We start from the raw sequence: 15,915 nt of genomic DNA, 5'->3' as shown, positions 1-15,915 counted from the left end.
GCAGTCATTGTTGGAGCTCCCTACCATGCACGATACGCCGCCGGGCAACACGCAGGTAAATATAATATCATCCTGAATGAAGTTGACTAGCAGAAGTAGTACTGAGTATGCTGTGAACACAGCTCGTTGCCTTAGACACGACTGGATTTCCAAACCAGCCGTAGGTAAACTTTCTGTGGAAACACGTGTGCTTTAACTTTGCACATTTTGTTCAGGCCTTTGGAGGAGAGACCAAAACATAATGCTAGTATGTGTAGTGACCAGCACCAGTAGAAGAAAACCCACTTTGTCACTTTGAGTGCGGGTGCTGGTGAATCAAAAATGACACCAGCTGACAGTGGCCGCGAGCATTATGGTAAGAGCGTGACGTAAACAAATGTGTACCTGGTACACTGTACGCTCTTCCGCGCGCACGGAGCGCTAGACTTTTAGGCACAGTGTAGAAGCTTTGCATTTCCCAGTACGTACAGTTCATGAGCATTGTTTACAGTATTAGTAGCAATGTTTACAGCGTGAGGTGAGCAGTGTCTAAACACACTGTAATTATAAGCTGTATACATGCACACGTAGTACGGTTTACATGTATTAATTCATTTGAAACAAAGTTATGCGGCTAAGTGTATCGATCAACGCAAACGACTCCGAGTTATTCCTTAAAAACCCAACTCTACCCGATCCCAACCTTAATGAAAAGTGCCAACGCATGAATTAGCATGACCACTGATGACAAAAAACAGTACTTGTACTAGTAGGTAGAGCAATGTATTGCGCACACGTGTCCTTAATATAGATTATTTACAAAATCAAGTAATTGGCAAATCTAAACCAAATTTTTAGTCTTGTTTACATGTAGATCAGAGAAAGGTACGCAGAGGCGGTGTGTTTACTGTTACACATGCTCTAGAGTAAGCATTAAACGTATACGCCACTCCGTGACGTTGTCACAACCACTTTGTTCAGTTGCTTGGTGAGGCCGGCCAAATCTCCACACACAATGATGCAAGCATCACTGCAGTACCCGTTAGCTATCCTATTCGCATTCTTCATCACTTTGGCAGTGAATGGTGTATCTACAGGCAATCCAATCCAGACTCCGGCGACACCACCGCAAAGCCTAGACCAGCAATTAAATAATGCTCCATCAGTACGCCTCCACATCATGCTCAAGGGAAAGAATATGCAGATTCACGGACAGTCTGTCTTCGACGTATTCGCCAAACCAGTAATTTCCGCTGACCCAACAAGCGTACGCTACGACGGATTCGCCACATTTATCCAAGGGGATTCAAAGTTCACGTACATGGTCGTTGACGGCTCCGCATACGTCGTGGAGAGCACGGGAGATGACACCACGTCCGTCGCCACACGAACCGTGAGATGTCTGTCTTCAATCACACCGTTCGACTCCATCGTTGATACGCTCAACAATCTCAATACCGTATCGACCGAGACTGTCGGTGACGACAGTGAAGTGGACTGCAACAAAGGAAGCTTATACGAGACGTCATTTGGTGGCAAGCATTTCATGGTATGCGCGCCTGGAGCTGACGGATTCATCGCGTACGGAGGGGATATTACGATGGTAGTGGAGTACTTAGATAGTCCGCTAACCAGCTTATCTACCCCGAACTTGACTGATGGCAGTGTATCATGCCCCGCTGTGGTAAAGCCGACATCAGTGTCTCCAACCACAGTTGCTTTTCTGATCGGTAAGGAAGCACCACCAACTTGTGCAAGTCTTGAAAGCGACTGGATTTAGTGTGAGGTACTGGAAACTAAAAGTATTGCTCCCGTCATACAGAAGCATTTCGGAAACCCATGGTGAGGTGTAATGGCGCCGTGTCGGGGCTCGCACGGAATCCATGCACGATCATAATACAATAGATACTACTAATAGTAGTACGTACCATAGTATTTCGTTATTGATTAATGTAATACTAGGAGCTCTGGGAAGTACTCGTTTATCAACACACGACGCCAGGCGTATTAATACATGTAGTCGACTAGCAGGACCAACTCTGGAGCTGCTTCGCCGCCATCATGGCGCCTCCTCCATCATCGCCGTCCAGAGCTACAGCTGCCACCACCTTAGAGGTTGAACAGGACCACTTGCTTGCTCTGCTACAGCGGACAGAAGGAGGCAAAAGTAAAAAAAAAAAAAAAACAAAATGTAGACATATTAAACTATTCTTGCTCGTTTGTACGTGTATATTCTATAGAGCGCTAGAATCCCGAGCGGGGAAAGAGCGACAGCTTAAATGATAGTGTAGATCGTGACTAGGATTGAAATTGAATACTTCATCTCATGAGCGTGAAACAATTAAACGGCTTCTACTTGAGGTTGTGCTGATAAAATTCTATTCAGAAAGGTCATAGTAGACACTCGAACCACTTGAATGGTTTTTGCGAGTCTCTAAAAAGACTATCATGGGTCAAAAATGCCGTATCTGCGTGGTTCAACACCGGCCTGTAAAACTTGTACTCATAGCTATCTCCGAACATATTTGGATCGAGACCTCCCAAGCAGCTCTGGAACTCCACTAGACCGTCGTTTTTCGATGATTTATGTGGAATCACTGTGCCTCCAACAATGCACGAAAGGTAGAATTTCGACAAGACGCCATCGTAGAAGTCGCTGCACATGGCTGCATCCACATTCAAGCGATAAGCCTCTTGAGCCTTTTTGTATGCTGCATCTAGAGCCGGGTTGCTGTATTTTCCGCCTTCGTCAGAGATTGATTTACGAGCAGCGAAGACAGAACACTGGCCCACCCATTGCAGTAACGGGGCTGCAATTGTACTGGCCTCATCGTCACACAATTCTTGGATATAGTCTCCAGCCATGCTGCCTTTCATCGGTGCACTAAGACTCACCCACGACGTGGTGTCAGCGAATTTACACTTCCCAGTAGCGAGAGCATTCGCCATCACCACTCCACCCATCGAATGCGTCACAATAATAGTATCTGAGATGGTACCTGATGCCGCGTCACTGGTAGCGCTCATTGACAACGAGAAGTTACAGAACTTCTGCATTAGTGTGTCGTCCGTCCATCCAGCGTCATTGGTGTTTAAAACCGCGTATTTGACCGTAGTGCAACACGGAGCGTGATCTCCGATATCTCCGAACTTTTCTTTAGTCAACTTGGGCGAGTCTTGAAGGTCTGGCCTCTCGTTTGGGTTACCCAAACCATGCAGGAAGATACACGGGCGTGGGGTTGACTTACACTCGCATCGGTCCTCCTGGATTGATATAGATATAGCTTCTTTCAGATTTCTAGACACGGGCGGAAGAGCTTCACCGGTAAGCAGTGCGAGACCTGCTGAGGTGACTGGAGCAGACTTAACAACAACAGGACACGATCTAACGTCCTTCAGCATTGCTACCGACATGTTACGGATCGGATTCTGCAGATATTCCGCTGACATTGTCACATCAAGTCCGTACGCTGTGAAACCCGAAGAGCCCGATGAACACAAAACGAACTGAACTCCACCAAAGTATGTTTGGAACAGCGAATCATTTGGACACTCGACAGCTTTCCCACCGATGGACGCACTTGGAATTGGACTGATGCTGTTGAGTGCTGGCAGCATGTTCTCGAATGGCAAGATCGACGGAAGACAATGCACCTTTTGCGCGGTTGTTGAAGCACTGTCGCTAATAGAGGTTTCCACCATGTACGACACGCCATCCACGAGCATGTAGCTGAATCTGGAGTTGTCCTGGACGAAGTCGGCGAAGCCGTCGTATCGCAGTGAGTTGTCCTCAGACACGACTGGATTTGCGTATACTTCAAAGGTAGATTGACCGTGGATGTTCATGTTCCTCCCCGTGAGGGTAACACGCAGTCGCAATGCGGGCACTCTCGATAGCGATGTATGGATCTGAGCTTGCTCATCTTGTTTCGTGGGGTTCTCGAGAGGAGCGCCAACTGCTACGAGGGTCAAAAGTGCGAACGCGATGACCAAAAACGATGGAGGAAAAGACTGCATCATTCACGCCGACAGCGGTGCTAGTAATTCGAGAATGCACCAGTTAAATTCGGTTGACGGCAGAATGAAAATGTGGCATGATCGTGAACTGACGGTGAGACCTTTTGAGAGTGGGCATTACCCAACGTATGTCCAGAGCAAATGTACATGCACAGTTCATGTACACTGTTTACTGTGGTTAGTATTAATAGGTGGGGTTACGTTATGAGTTGAGCTGGATGTAAACTGTACAAGTATCTGTACAGCACATGTAGGCCGAGAGCGATGCCCATGGCAAACGAAGACCTACATAGTGAGGAAGTACTTTTACTCGTACCGAGTTATTGCTTCTAAGCGCTCGATTCAATCACAAACTTGAGCAGAAACCCTCCAGTGTTCTTATTGTAGTACAGCTTCGAAGTATATGTATACATATACAGTGCACCGATACATGTGCACTGGTGGGCGTATGTGTACAAATGATTTGCTGGTGGTGCACTGCTGACAGTGAGTACAAATTCGGAATGCGCATTACGACTCAACAACTTTTCGACACGTCGAATCGAAAGGCTGCCGCCAACAACACAGCGCGACCTACATCCCACATGTTTTCTAGGTTCTAGGGCTAAAGATACAGGATCTTACAGCAACAAATTAAATGTGAGACTGTGTTTTGATTGGAATATTGCTCGTTTTGAATGGAGCAATGATGTATGGCGATGATCGATATTTCGCGGTTTTTGTCCCAATATTTTCATGATAGGCCCGTTATCCGATCTCAAAGCGTTATCATGGACCTACTTTTACACCAAAGACTGTGCATACAGTGCCAAAATACTAGCTTACCATCGGTATAATACCGTTTACAAAAACCAAAATGTACCGCACATGCTATTTGCTTTTTATCTTACAGTAGAAGCTATAAATGTAGTCCATCTTACCTACTATTCACAGTGAACGGAATAAAATGGATGTTAATGGACATTTCACCTAAGAATAATATAAGATCATAAAGTCGCATATCTGGTTTTGGGCTTCTCTCAATTTTGATCTTGAACTTTGCAATTTTACCCAGTTCTACCGATAGGTTCGACCAAAAAATATCAGGTTGGAAGGGGTAACTGCACATCACATGTAAAAATACTTGAATAAGATTAAGTTTTCAATAGTATTTGCATTTTACAGAATATTTTTGCATTTCGTTCGTGTGGTTGTGAAGTAGTACCAGCTGCTGATGTGTTTGTTACAAAGTATTAAGTACTGTGATGCATGTTATCTTCCCATTTTGGCATGTCTAAGGAGAGATTTTCCTGATATTTGCCAATTACTGTCTACATAATATCGTGCACTGACTACTCGTACAGATGCAAATAGCAACTGGTCCTTCCTTGAATACTTACTCCAGATAAATCGCTGCCATCTGAGCGGAGGACGGGAGCATTGACTCGCGTACCGTTTTGCAAACTGAAACAACCCATTGGCGGCATGGACGTCCCCTTAATTTTCACTATTAAGACGCGGACAAGTGACTTGAGAAACCCTCGAAAGTCGAGTGGGTGTTGATAGTGTGACCGATTCAGCGCAATGGATGTTGTGTACACTTTCGGGCATAGCGTTGACGTAGACGGCGATGAATGGATCGATCTGGGGCCATTACGTACGGCGTGTGACGTGGCCGCTTCGCCAATGGTGAGTCCGGGAGCTGCGGTGAATGACGAAGTCATCAACAACCCGTTCTCTCTTCAGGCGGTAACTGAACCAGACGCTGAACCAGAACAGCCAAAGGCAGACCTCAAGAAGGAGAACCAGCTGAACCCGGAGAAGATTGAAGCTGACCCCATAGGCTCGTGTCTACCAACTCCAGCTCCTGTCAGCGCCTCCATGTCGAAAGCCGCGAGATCGAAAGAGGTGCGATGCTGTGCTGTGGAGGTCGCTCTAACTCATTGCTAATTGTTTTCTGGATGAACAGGATCTAATGGCTTTCTACCTAGGCCGAGCGAAGCAAATGGAAGCAAAACACAAGAAGATAATAGTTTCACCGACGCAGCCTACAGCTATCCACTCTGTTCAGAATTCTGAGCGTCCAGCACGTATCGGGATCTAAACCAATCAACTTGCCGGCTAAACCAATCAACTTGCCGGCTCACAGCTAGGATACCCCACAAGACGAATCTCAATAGACCCTGCGTATTACGTTTGCTATTCCATCGAAGACCACTTTGTCCAGAAGGTTTGTGTGTTATGCAGGTACACAACTAGTTGCCTGGCTGCGCATACGAACGCAGATTTAGGGTCGTTCATTTTGATCCATTCGTAAAAACAGGACCAAAGTGGTGAACACACTTCAAGAACGCAGAGCTTGGACAGGTTTACACACAAGCTTATGCGACGCATAGACCGTTCGAGACGTGAGTAAGCATCACGCGTGCAGATTTACCGTACGTTGAATAAATCTAGCCCAGGCAAAATCGCTTAGTACCGTAAGTTCATTCTAGGACATCCATGCGGTCCGTTGTCGGTCTTGCACACTGGTTAACAATCCTACAGCTTGGTCGCTAACCACACGTACAACTCCTGTTTTTGGCTTCGGAAACTCGCGTAGATACTTTGCTGAAGCCGTTCCATTGTTTTTCATCGACTGTGCCGCGAGTCTAGACTTCCCCGGAGCTGCAGACGATGCTCTTGCACGGCCCGATACTATCTTCGGAGGTGCAGTAATGGCTCTCAAAGCAGTAGTTGGACGGGGTTTAAATGTCCCCAAACTCGCCTGTCCGCTGATGCTGCTACTAGCCGTACCAGTACTTCGACTGCTGCCATTGTCGCGCGATATACTATTATTCAGTGAGCAGCCAGCTTTAACGCTTGATGCTGCTGTACGCACTCGAAGAGATGGTGTTGAAAGCGAAGCTGTTAGGTGCTGCAAAGTATTGATGATTCATAACTAACTTCATTACTAAGAAAACAGGACGCAAATATGTAATGATGCTCTTACCGTTCGAGGAATCGCAAGTGAAGATGTAGAAATCGGCGACAGTTGAGGGATTGGAATTGGCTCTGGCGGGACTTCTTCGTAATCGCGGAAGTGGAGCTCAGACATCGGCGAAGCCGGGTAGTGACCGAAGAGTAGCGGTGAACCTAGACTTGAACATCGTGGCGAATAAAGCTCGATTTCCGACGAAGCATTGAGCAAGGCGTCGGTAGCTAGACGTTGTTGAAGCTGTAATTTCATTAATATAAATGTCAGGTTTTTCGATTCAAGACTGACAACATATTTTACTTACATCAAAGCGCTTGCGAGACATGGTGGTGGCTCCATCAACCCATTCAGGACCTTCTACAACAGACTCACCCTGGAGTAAGACCACGCCTGAAGCCACACTCATTGTAGCCGCTAGGGTAGTTGCATTGAACTCCGTTCCATCAACATCAAACCGTGGGCTAGTAGCACTACCAGCTTCCATCTCGTAGTGCCAGAGACTTCTACTACTAGTACTATTGGGACTTCCAGCCAAAGACTCCGTCGAAGAGAACTTCCGAGTCATCCGTTGATGTGACAGTGAGTCACTAAGAAGTGTCGTCTTTCGTTTCTGCTGTACAGTCGAATCGCTAACGTGTGCTGACTGAGATCTTCGCTTGGACTGCGAATTTTCAGCGATACTGGACATTGGCTGGAGGCTTCGTGCGGGGGAGCTCAGGACGGATAGTCGACGGCTTGCCCGTCTTGTGGCTTCGTCACTGGGTACCTCAATACTCTCACTATGGTCGGAAATCGAAGAGAAGCTGTCCACATTGGTTTTCATGACTACAGGTGTTGCCGCTAGAGCCTCCACTACATTGGGAGGAGGAGCTGAAATCGTACCAGCCTCCATCGACACTCGAGTTTCAGGGACTGCAAATACTCGAGCAAGATTCGCCCACTTTGCAAATCCTGTCTTTTTAGTAGATGTCTCGAGAGTTTTTATACATTTGTCACGCCACGCTTTTGTTTCCTGATACAGTAGTAACAGTCAGTGAGTTCACTGTACGTTGACGAGATATCACGTACGGGATTCTCATCGTCCGGGTCTCCATCTTGCTCGATTATGTGAATAGGAGGCATGGCTTTTTCCGCTTCTCCTGGTTAAATAATTAGTAATCTATACAACATTTTAGTTAGTCAAATACATATTACCTTTGCTAGGTTTTCTCTTCCTCCGCGTGGGTGACACCACTGCACGAGATCGCAACTTATCCGGTGAGCTGCCAACACGGGAAGCTGGAGATGATGACATTTTGGGCAGTAGTGTGCTTATCGTTGACACAGACTTGTCAGGACTTTTGGACGGGACACAGCGCACCGCGTGTCGGTCTTTGACCTCAGCTTCTGGCCTACTATCCGGTTGAAATCGGTCGTCGCTCATCGTTTGTTCAGCTTCAAGAACCGCAACACAGACCGTGTCCAGAACGTTGTTCCGTAAGTGAGAGCTCACGGATCGAAATACTTCTTGAGCGAGGCATTTCTGTTGGTAGTATGCATTGGTCTCCGATAGTAAAAATTCGACGCAACTGATGGCTACAGCCTCGCTCTCGTCTTCATCAACCGCTGAGAGTTGCAACCATCGATCAACTGCCACGATCTCCATGTACGTCAGACAGTAAAAAGCACGGGCACCTTCGAGCTGCAGGACCGAAAACGCCTATTTCCAGGTTCATTGCGAGTAATGCGAGATATCAATAGCACAAACCTCCAAAATTAGTAGCTACCAAATACTTCACAACTTGATGAGGTACTTTTGACGTTACCCTTGATTTTCTCAATTGTTTTTTCGTTGACATGTACGTTGAAGTTGGTGGTAACTTGTACGGGATGAGTCATTTTGATGGCTTTGGGTTGTAAGATCAGCTGAAGCGCGAGCCACATGCTTGTCAAAAGATATCAAAAGAGTATGAAGCACTTGGAATACATAGTATTAATACCGCACATTAGGCACCATCAAATCCGCACGCCAGATCAGCCGTTGTGGTGTACGTCACATAAGACCCGTCGAATCAGATCATGTTGAAGCTGCACGTCAACTTTTCCAGACCTACAACTCCTAGTCTTCTGCTCAGTTTTACACTATCATCCGTCAACTTATTCAAGTCACCCGCCTGTCCCTGATCTTCAGGAATCGACACTTGAAGAGGCGCATACATCCACCAAGAGAAACGCACCCGCTCCTCGCACACGTCGAAGTTCCGCGAACCCGCCGCCTCCCACGATGAAGCCCAAGACCAAGCAGCACAAGCCCCGCGTGGACGCCGACGTGGCCATGAGCGACGTCTCGAGACCGAAACGCGCCAAGAAGAGCGACAAGTTTAAAGACGTACGCACGTTGTTAACTGTATAATTAGGAGAGGGAGAGTTAAAGATTATCGCTATTTCGTGGCAGTTAAAAATCGACACGCAGCAACTCAAGGATAATGCCGAGCCCGAAGCCGAGAAAGTGGCGCCACCCTCGAGCACTAGCAAGAAGAGACGTCGACGACCAGCGGCGGAGATTGATCGCAAATACAAATGTACAGTTGCTGATTGTACCAAGGTGACAATAGTATATCGTATTTATTATTTTATTTAGAGAAAAACCTGACATTTTTTTTAATTTTAGGCTTACGGCTCGGAAGGCTCATTGATACACCACCAGAAAGTGAAACATCCAGAATTGGCACAAGTAGAAGCACAAGAGAAAAAGGAGACACAGGTAAGTGGAAATCCTAACAACAATTATTGGTCATTTGACAATATTTTTATTTTTTTCAGGTCGGGACGTTCTTGTTGCCCCTCCACAATGCGCCGCGTAACGTGACGATCCGACCAGCGACGCCTTTGGTGAAGTTTGCTACGGATCCAGTCCTGCTGCTCAGCAACCAAAGCGCCAATGATACCGACGCTATCGCGTCTCCGTCCGACATTATCCCTCCATCAGCCAAAGCTCCTCGACGCAATATGCGCTCGCGTTCCAACTCGGAGCCAGTCACTTTAATCGACGCCGTGGCTGCCCCCATGGTTTCTATCGCAGCTCCGAGCTCTAACCCCATCAAAAATCGGACACGAACGCCTCGTAAACCACGTCGAGCTGCCACGCCACACCCTAAAAAACCGGTACCAACCGTTCGACGCGCCAAGATCCGCTCTAAATCCGAGTCTCTACCTGAAATGACCGCCCCATTTCAACCCCTTGACGAGCTAAAAATGCCCGTTAATCGCAGCGACAGCGTTGCAAGCGCTCACGAGGCGATTTTACCAATCACCACTATAGATTCCGGTGGTCGAGGGTCATTCGAGTGGCCTCCTGCGTCTACACACCACTCCACGTCACTGTCGAGTGACGAACAAGCCATCGACAGCGACATATTATCTGTGCTAGCCAACTGTGACGACCTCGAGGATCCTTCCGTGCTAGACTTCGGTGGCGAACCCGTTTCAACCAGCTCGTATCAATCTAATACGAGCTTTGAGGCCGAGGATACCGAAATGTTACCGGTGGGGATGGAATGTTTCAAAATTTCTGAAAATTCCACTTTACCGACCGAAGATCCGCACCCTTTTGTAATGAACGAACCGGAGGCCGAGCTGGGCTTGAAAGCATTTGCCACACTCACGGACGACTGGGCTAATGCCTTGCATCTGTCGACTCATTTGGAGAAAATGTCCATGGCGCAGGTAGATACGCCACCTTCCAGCTTGGAATCGTTCGGAGCGGGAGAAGCCACGGTCGGTAGACTGCGGTCAGCATCAGATCCGGTTCACATGGCCGTTCCTATGCATCCTGTGGGGTTAACTCACTTTTCGTCAATGCCTGTGGACGTTTTCGCACCTAAAAGAAGTTTAACCACTGGCGAAGACCTGATGGAGCAAAATGCCTCTTTTCAGCAATGGTTTAGTGTGACGGAACCTGCTAAAACGACGAATAATTCGCTCTGGTCAAGTGAAGTCGACATTGCTACTGCAACCGACTCGCAGCCGACGTCAGCAGCTCTTGATGAATTGTTGCAGCATGATGACGCAGTGGAATGGAAAGCTGCGAATGTTTTCGAGGGCGATACAGACGTCGACTATGCGTTAGCTGATGCTGCAATTCCGTCGACACTGCTCTAGACGTGACAGGTTACCCGGACAGCCAGCAGACATTGTGGACTGGCATAGTGGTTGTTATATCATTTGTCGAAGTTGTATAGGATGTTCGCTCCAAATGTGTAGTGTTTAAACAAAACAAACATCTAAAACCCTGTGTTTATACTCGTAACGATGCTTATATTCCATCTATAGATAACGACAAGTCCCATGACCCTCAAGAGACGTTACTTTGGTGGGTTTAGCGTTATAATTTGCTCTCCATGACTACACGAGAGGATGTCGTTGTCTCCTCTTCTGAGGGCTCTCGAGCTCCAGTGCATCAGAGGCTTCACGATGGTTTCCGAGCAGACCGGCGATATTTGTCACAAATGGTGATGGAGGCTCAGAACGAGCGTTCAACTCGAGTTGAAGCGGTTTTGGAGCTCAAGAAAGACTTGGACACGTCTGCTGCGAGGATTGGAGCTCAAAGTGCTGCTATTCAAGCTCGAGATCAAGCCGAAAAGGCTCAACAAGCTCGAGTGCATCAGGATCTATTAGATCAGGGTAAAAACCCGTACGAGGTGACCAGACGTAAAGTGGTGCAGCGAGAAGCGCGCAAAGAGCGATCACGTATTGAACGCAATATTCAAGACCGCGAGACGAAACTTTTAGGTCGAATTGAAGCGGAAAAGTTCATTCAGAGACGACGCGAGAAGATTGAAGCCGAACATCGAGCGTACGAGAGGAAATACCAGCGAGAAATGGGTCGAGCAGCTCAAGAAGAACGCACAAATGCCTATTTGTTGTCCCGAACTGGTAAAGAATCGCTGGATCCTACTGGTAAACTGGTGCGAGTGTATCCATCTCAAGAGACAACGATCAAGGACAACAGTTTTGGCCTCGGACGAAGCGCTGTTTTAACGCCGAAACATCGAAAACGTGTGGTTGAAAAGGTTTTATCCAAAGCGACTCATACTGCAACAGAGGCAAGCTCGATGCTGCTACCTCGAAGACACAGAACGCAACAAGATTCGGACGATCCAGCAACTAACTCTAGTAGAACTGAAGGAGAAAAAACAAGTGCTGAAACGGTTTTTATTCCGTCGCTTCCTGGAGTAAAACCAGGGCAGGATTCACGTAAAGTAAATCACGCTCTCTTGTCAAGTAGCGATGTAAAGCTTCCACCGATTAGAAACATTTCGAAAGACCATCGACAAGAAGATGAAGAGAACCAGGACGTGTCTGGATCAATTAAACGCAAGCCAAGAACTCGCAGTGTATTGGAGGAGCGACAATTGACAAAAGCTCGACAACGACAGAAAGATTCGCGGTTTACTCAGTCCCAAGTTGTGTGGGGTAAGACGTTCAGTGGGAAAGCATTCCTGGCCAATCCTTCGGTACTTTGGTTTAAAGATTTCGACGTGAATCGTGCTTTTACTCTTGGTTTTACGCTCACGAATGTTTCAAACACATTTAACCAGTTTCGGCTACTACCGATGGACGAAGAGGTGATCGAGTTGTTTGATATCGTGTATGAAAAACCCGGTCGTATGTCTGCTGGAATGAGTTGTCTATTGAAAATGACGTTTACGGGTACAGAAGAGCGAGACTTGGAGACGACGTTATCTGTAGCGTCTCCCACTGGGGTTTTTCAACTACCAGTTCGATGCACCTGTAAGAAAGCTGTGCCGATTCTAGCACAACGTGAGGTTCATTTTCCAGAAATTGTGGCTGGAGAACGTAAGACCGTCAGTCTGACACTTGCGAACGAGGGAGCACTACCGTTAGAATACCGAGTACGCCGTCTACTGGCAACAATTGAACCAGAGCCGGTGTCTAGCGTGGCCCAAAATGAGCTGGAAACTAACGATAAGCCTACTGAAACTACTGAGGACGATGCAGATGTTGATATCGAGAACACTAATGATGCTGAGATACAGAATGATGACATTTCCAACGAGAACCCTCAAGAAGACAGTGGACAAGCTGTAGAAGACGCTGATAGTGCGAGAAACCTCCAACAAATAATATCTGATGAACCACGTCCTGTGTCTCGTACCACCAGTGCAGCGTCAACAAAACTATCAACCGATAACCAGCCAGAAGCTATTGAAGATGTTAATGATCCATTTACCTCAGATGAGCAAGAGTTAATTGATCGTGTGCTTGAAACAACAGTATTCAGTCCTGAAGGTTCTGACGAGCCAATCCGGTTTACAGGACGAGGTGTCGTTGCTCCATATTCTAGCAGCTCAGTATCGTTTACATTCGCACCCGTTGCTGCCATGAATCTAAACAACCAGCCGTTTGTATTTGAATTCCCGACTCCATCATCTGGAATCTCTTCGCCAGATCTTCGATTACTGGCGGCCATTCCGGTTCAAGTATCGGGTGTTGCCGCGCAAGTTCCGATCTTTGTTTCTCGCTCACAACTGGACTTCCGATGTTGCGCGTATGGGAAGCTCTATCGCCATCAATTCATTATCTGTAATCGCGGTAAAGTTGCTCTTAAAGTCCAGATACAAGTGCCCAAACCGTTGGTAGGATACGTCGAATTCAACCCTAGCTTTGGGTTCGTACAGGCGATGGCGTTAGAACAGGGAATATTTTCCGTGCAGGTGAAATTCCGTCCAGAAGTTAAGATGTGGAAACGAATCGAGCGCGCTGGATTGGGCTCCCGTGAGCTCGGAATGCTGGCAGTTCCGGTTCAAGTACTAGTGCCCGATCAAGTGATTCCTGTCTTCTTCTTACTCACCGCGAGACTGACACCTACTGAACTGCTTATTAAGACTGGGAACCCTGATAAAGGACTTCATTTCGGGGCATGTTTTATTGGACAGAGTGTTAGCCACCAGCTTACAATTTCCAATACTGCACGAGTTCCGCAACGTATTGGCGTTACCTTATTACCGAAAGATGTGACTGTAGCCGACGTATCAGGAGGAGTGGGGATTGTGTTGTTACCGGGTGAGGAACGAACGTTGCGCGTTGTGTATACACCGAGTTTTCCGGGTGTTCTTAAAGGAGCTGGTACTATGGGACGGTTAAAACCTGTTTTAACATTGTGGTCATCGACGTTTAATCACGAGTATAATTTGCCATGTTCAGGCAGTGGAGTGGCCAGTGACCTGGTTTTCTCTCACTCTGCTGTTCGTCTTGGTGCGACGTCATTGGGTCAAACACAAACGTGTAACGTTAAATTGACAAACCAGTCAGATCGACATACCCGTCTGGTAGAATTGAGATTGCCAATTGAAGCTGCATCGTTTTTGAGAATTACTCCGCTTGTAACACGTTTGAGACCACGCGAGTCTGTACGTCTGGAAATCGACTTTGAACCTACTGACGACATATTCAAGCTGGTTAAAACGTGTTATTACGAGGCGAAATCGACCGAAAATGGCTCAGTGGCCTCTGCACCATGCGTTCGCGTTGAGCTGACTACAGAGGACCCAATCGATCAGGACGGACCTCGTAGTTGTCATTTTACGTGGACTATTCTGTGCTTCCATCAGGTCGAAGGGACGACTGACGACAGCGAATGCACGTCGTTCCCAGCTTTGGAAGTCCGAACAACCGCAGTGGAACCTTTTTTTATTCCTTCAACAACTAGTATGGATTTCGGGCAGGTGGCAATTGGTCAGGCTCTACTCCGTGATCTCATTCTTGAGACGACACCTAGTACTACTGAGAGCGTATTAGTACGTGCTCAACCACTGCATATTTTGGGTGCTTTTCGAATGATAGGAGCTTTACGTGAGGTCCCAGCTGACAAAAAGAAGCGAGCTATTCGTATTGAATTCGAGCCACGCACTCCGTTGACGTATGAAGATGAACTGGAGCTTTCAGCTTTGGGGGTAAATATCCGAGTTAACCTTCGTGGGATAGGGATTAACCCTAGTTTATCTCTCACTCCTGAAGACGGGAACGTGGATTTCCAAGACGTATTGGCGCGTACACGTAATCTACAAGAACTGATATTGACAAACGGTAGTGCCTTCCCATTGGCCTTCTCAATCATCGCAGTAGATGATACCGAGGTGTACACAACCTCGACAGGATTGCCGGTGTTTACGTTCTCCCCTACCAGCGGTATCATCCCTGAGAATGGCTCTTTAAACGTACAAGTCGTCTTCCAGCCAGACCACCAGAGACCGGACCATTATTCTCAACGGTTCCGTATCAAAGTGCCCAATGAAAGTGAACAACACGTTGTTAGTGTCTCTGGTCGCTGTTGGGAGAACCAGCTATATGTGTTTGCCCCCGCTGCAGAAGCTGTTGAACCAAGCGATAGAGAGCCACTATTGACGCTCCAGCCAGTGGACGATCTCTTCGATCTCCCTCCTAGTATTTCGCTAAGCCAACTGCCATTAAGTATGGGAGTTAACGACCTACCAGCTTCGGGACTACGTAAATCATCGACCTCGTTTGTGGTTACGTTTACTGGAGACGAAGTTGATGTTACAAAAGCCACAAAGACTCTGTTCGTTGGTAGCACAACACCGAGTAGTGGAGTCTATGGTGGACTCGATGAAGGCCCTGTTAGTACGCTTGGTGGCTCTGCTGGATCGTTTGAACTCGTTGTGGATGCCTCATCGCCTCACGCGAAGTTGTTTACCTTTGAACCTGCACGCGGTGCGATCGCTGCTGGCCAACAGCTTGCAGTCCAAGTAACGTACAACCCACCAGTAGCGGACACAACCACGTTATCAAGTTCTGCAATTTCTGGGCCCACAAAGTCAGTGCAGCGTCGGCCTGAGTTGGAAGTGCGGCAATGGGTACAGGTTCGAGTGCAATGCGTATTGAAAGGTGGAGCGCTTTGGCGTACGTTGCCTGCGATAGGAGCGGGTCCAGTACCCGTGATG

General features: G+C 47.4%; 6 protein-coding genes across 6 annotated transcripts in view; 4 read left to right on the top strand and 2 right to left on the bottom strand.

Annotated features, from left to right (window-relative positions):
• Window positions 1-994: 994 nt before the first annotated feature.
• On the top strand, window positions 995-1,759 carry PPTG_15837 (hypothetical protein; the record flags this gene model as incomplete). The annotated part of the gene is made up of 1 exon (XM_008913591.1): window positions 995-1,759. The coding sequence occupies one exon, from the start codon at window positions 995-997 to the stop codon at window positions 1,757-1,759; it is 765 nt and encodes a 254-aa protein (XP_008911839.1).
• Window positions 1,760-2,370: 611 nt separating this feature from the next.
• On the bottom strand, window positions 2,371-3,996 carry PPTG_15836 (hypothetical protein; the record flags this gene model as incomplete). The annotated part of the gene is made up of 1 exon (XM_008913590.1): window positions 2,371-3,996. One exon carries the CDS (start codon window positions 3,994-3,996, stop codon window positions 2,371-2,373), a length of 1,626 nt encoding a protein of 541 aa, XP_008911838.1.
• Window positions 3,997-5,491: 1,495 nt separating this feature from the next.
• PPTG_15835 (hypothetical protein) lies at window positions 5,492-6,182 on the top strand. Its single transcript, XM_008913589.1, has 2 exons — window positions 5,492-5,883; window positions 5,945-6,182. The coding sequence occupies exons 1-2, from the start codon at window positions 5,560-5,562 to the stop codon at window positions 6,077-6,079; spliced, it is 459 nt and encodes a 152-aa protein (XP_008911837.1). The 5' UTR covers window positions 5,492-5,559; the 3' UTR covers window positions 6,080-6,182.
• A 284-nt stretch (window positions 6,183-6,466) lies between these two features.
• On the bottom strand, window positions 6,467-8,597 carry PPTG_15834 (hypothetical protein; the record flags this gene model as incomplete). The annotated part of the gene is made up of 5 exons (XM_008913588.1): window positions 6,467-6,892; window positions 6,968-7,192; window positions 7,257-7,964; window positions 8,021-8,091; window positions 8,147-8,597. The coding sequence occupies 5 exons, from the start codon at window positions 8,595-8,597 to the stop codon at window positions 6,467-6,469; spliced, it is 1,881 nt and encodes a 626-aa protein (XP_008911836.1).
• Window positions 8,598-9,126: 529 nt separating this feature from the next.
• Window positions 9,127-11,238, top strand: PPTG_15833 (hypothetical protein). The gene is made up of 4 exons (XM_008913587.1): window positions 9,127-9,320; window positions 9,387-9,536; window positions 9,603-9,695; window positions 9,755-11,238. Exons 1-4 carry the CDS (start codon window positions 9,216-9,218, stop codon window positions 11,090-11,092), a joined length of 1,686 nt encoding a protein of 561 aa, XP_008911835.1. The 5' UTR covers window positions 9,127-9,215; the 3' UTR covers window positions 11,093-11,238.
• A 201-nt stretch (window positions 11,239-11,439) lies between these two features.
• The window catches only part of PPTG_15832 (hypothetical protein), a gene marked incomplete at both ends in the record, with an annotated part of 4,809 nt that continues 333 nt past the window's right edge, over window positions 11,440-15,915 (top strand). Inside the window, one exon of the mRNA XM_008913586.1 lies at window positions 11,440-15,915. Coding sequence (XP_008911834.1) covers window positions 11,440-15,915 — 4,476 coding nt within the window.

This window comes from Phytophthora parasitica (genome assembly GCF_000247585.1).
Source record: "Phytophthora parasitica INRA-310 unplaced genomic scaffold supercont2.54, whole genome shotgun sequence".
NCBI lineage: Eukaryota > Oomycota > Peronosporomycetes > Peronosporales > Peronosporaceae > Phytophthora > Phytophthora nicotianae.
This window is presented reverse-complemented; position numbering and strand designations above follow the sequence as displayed.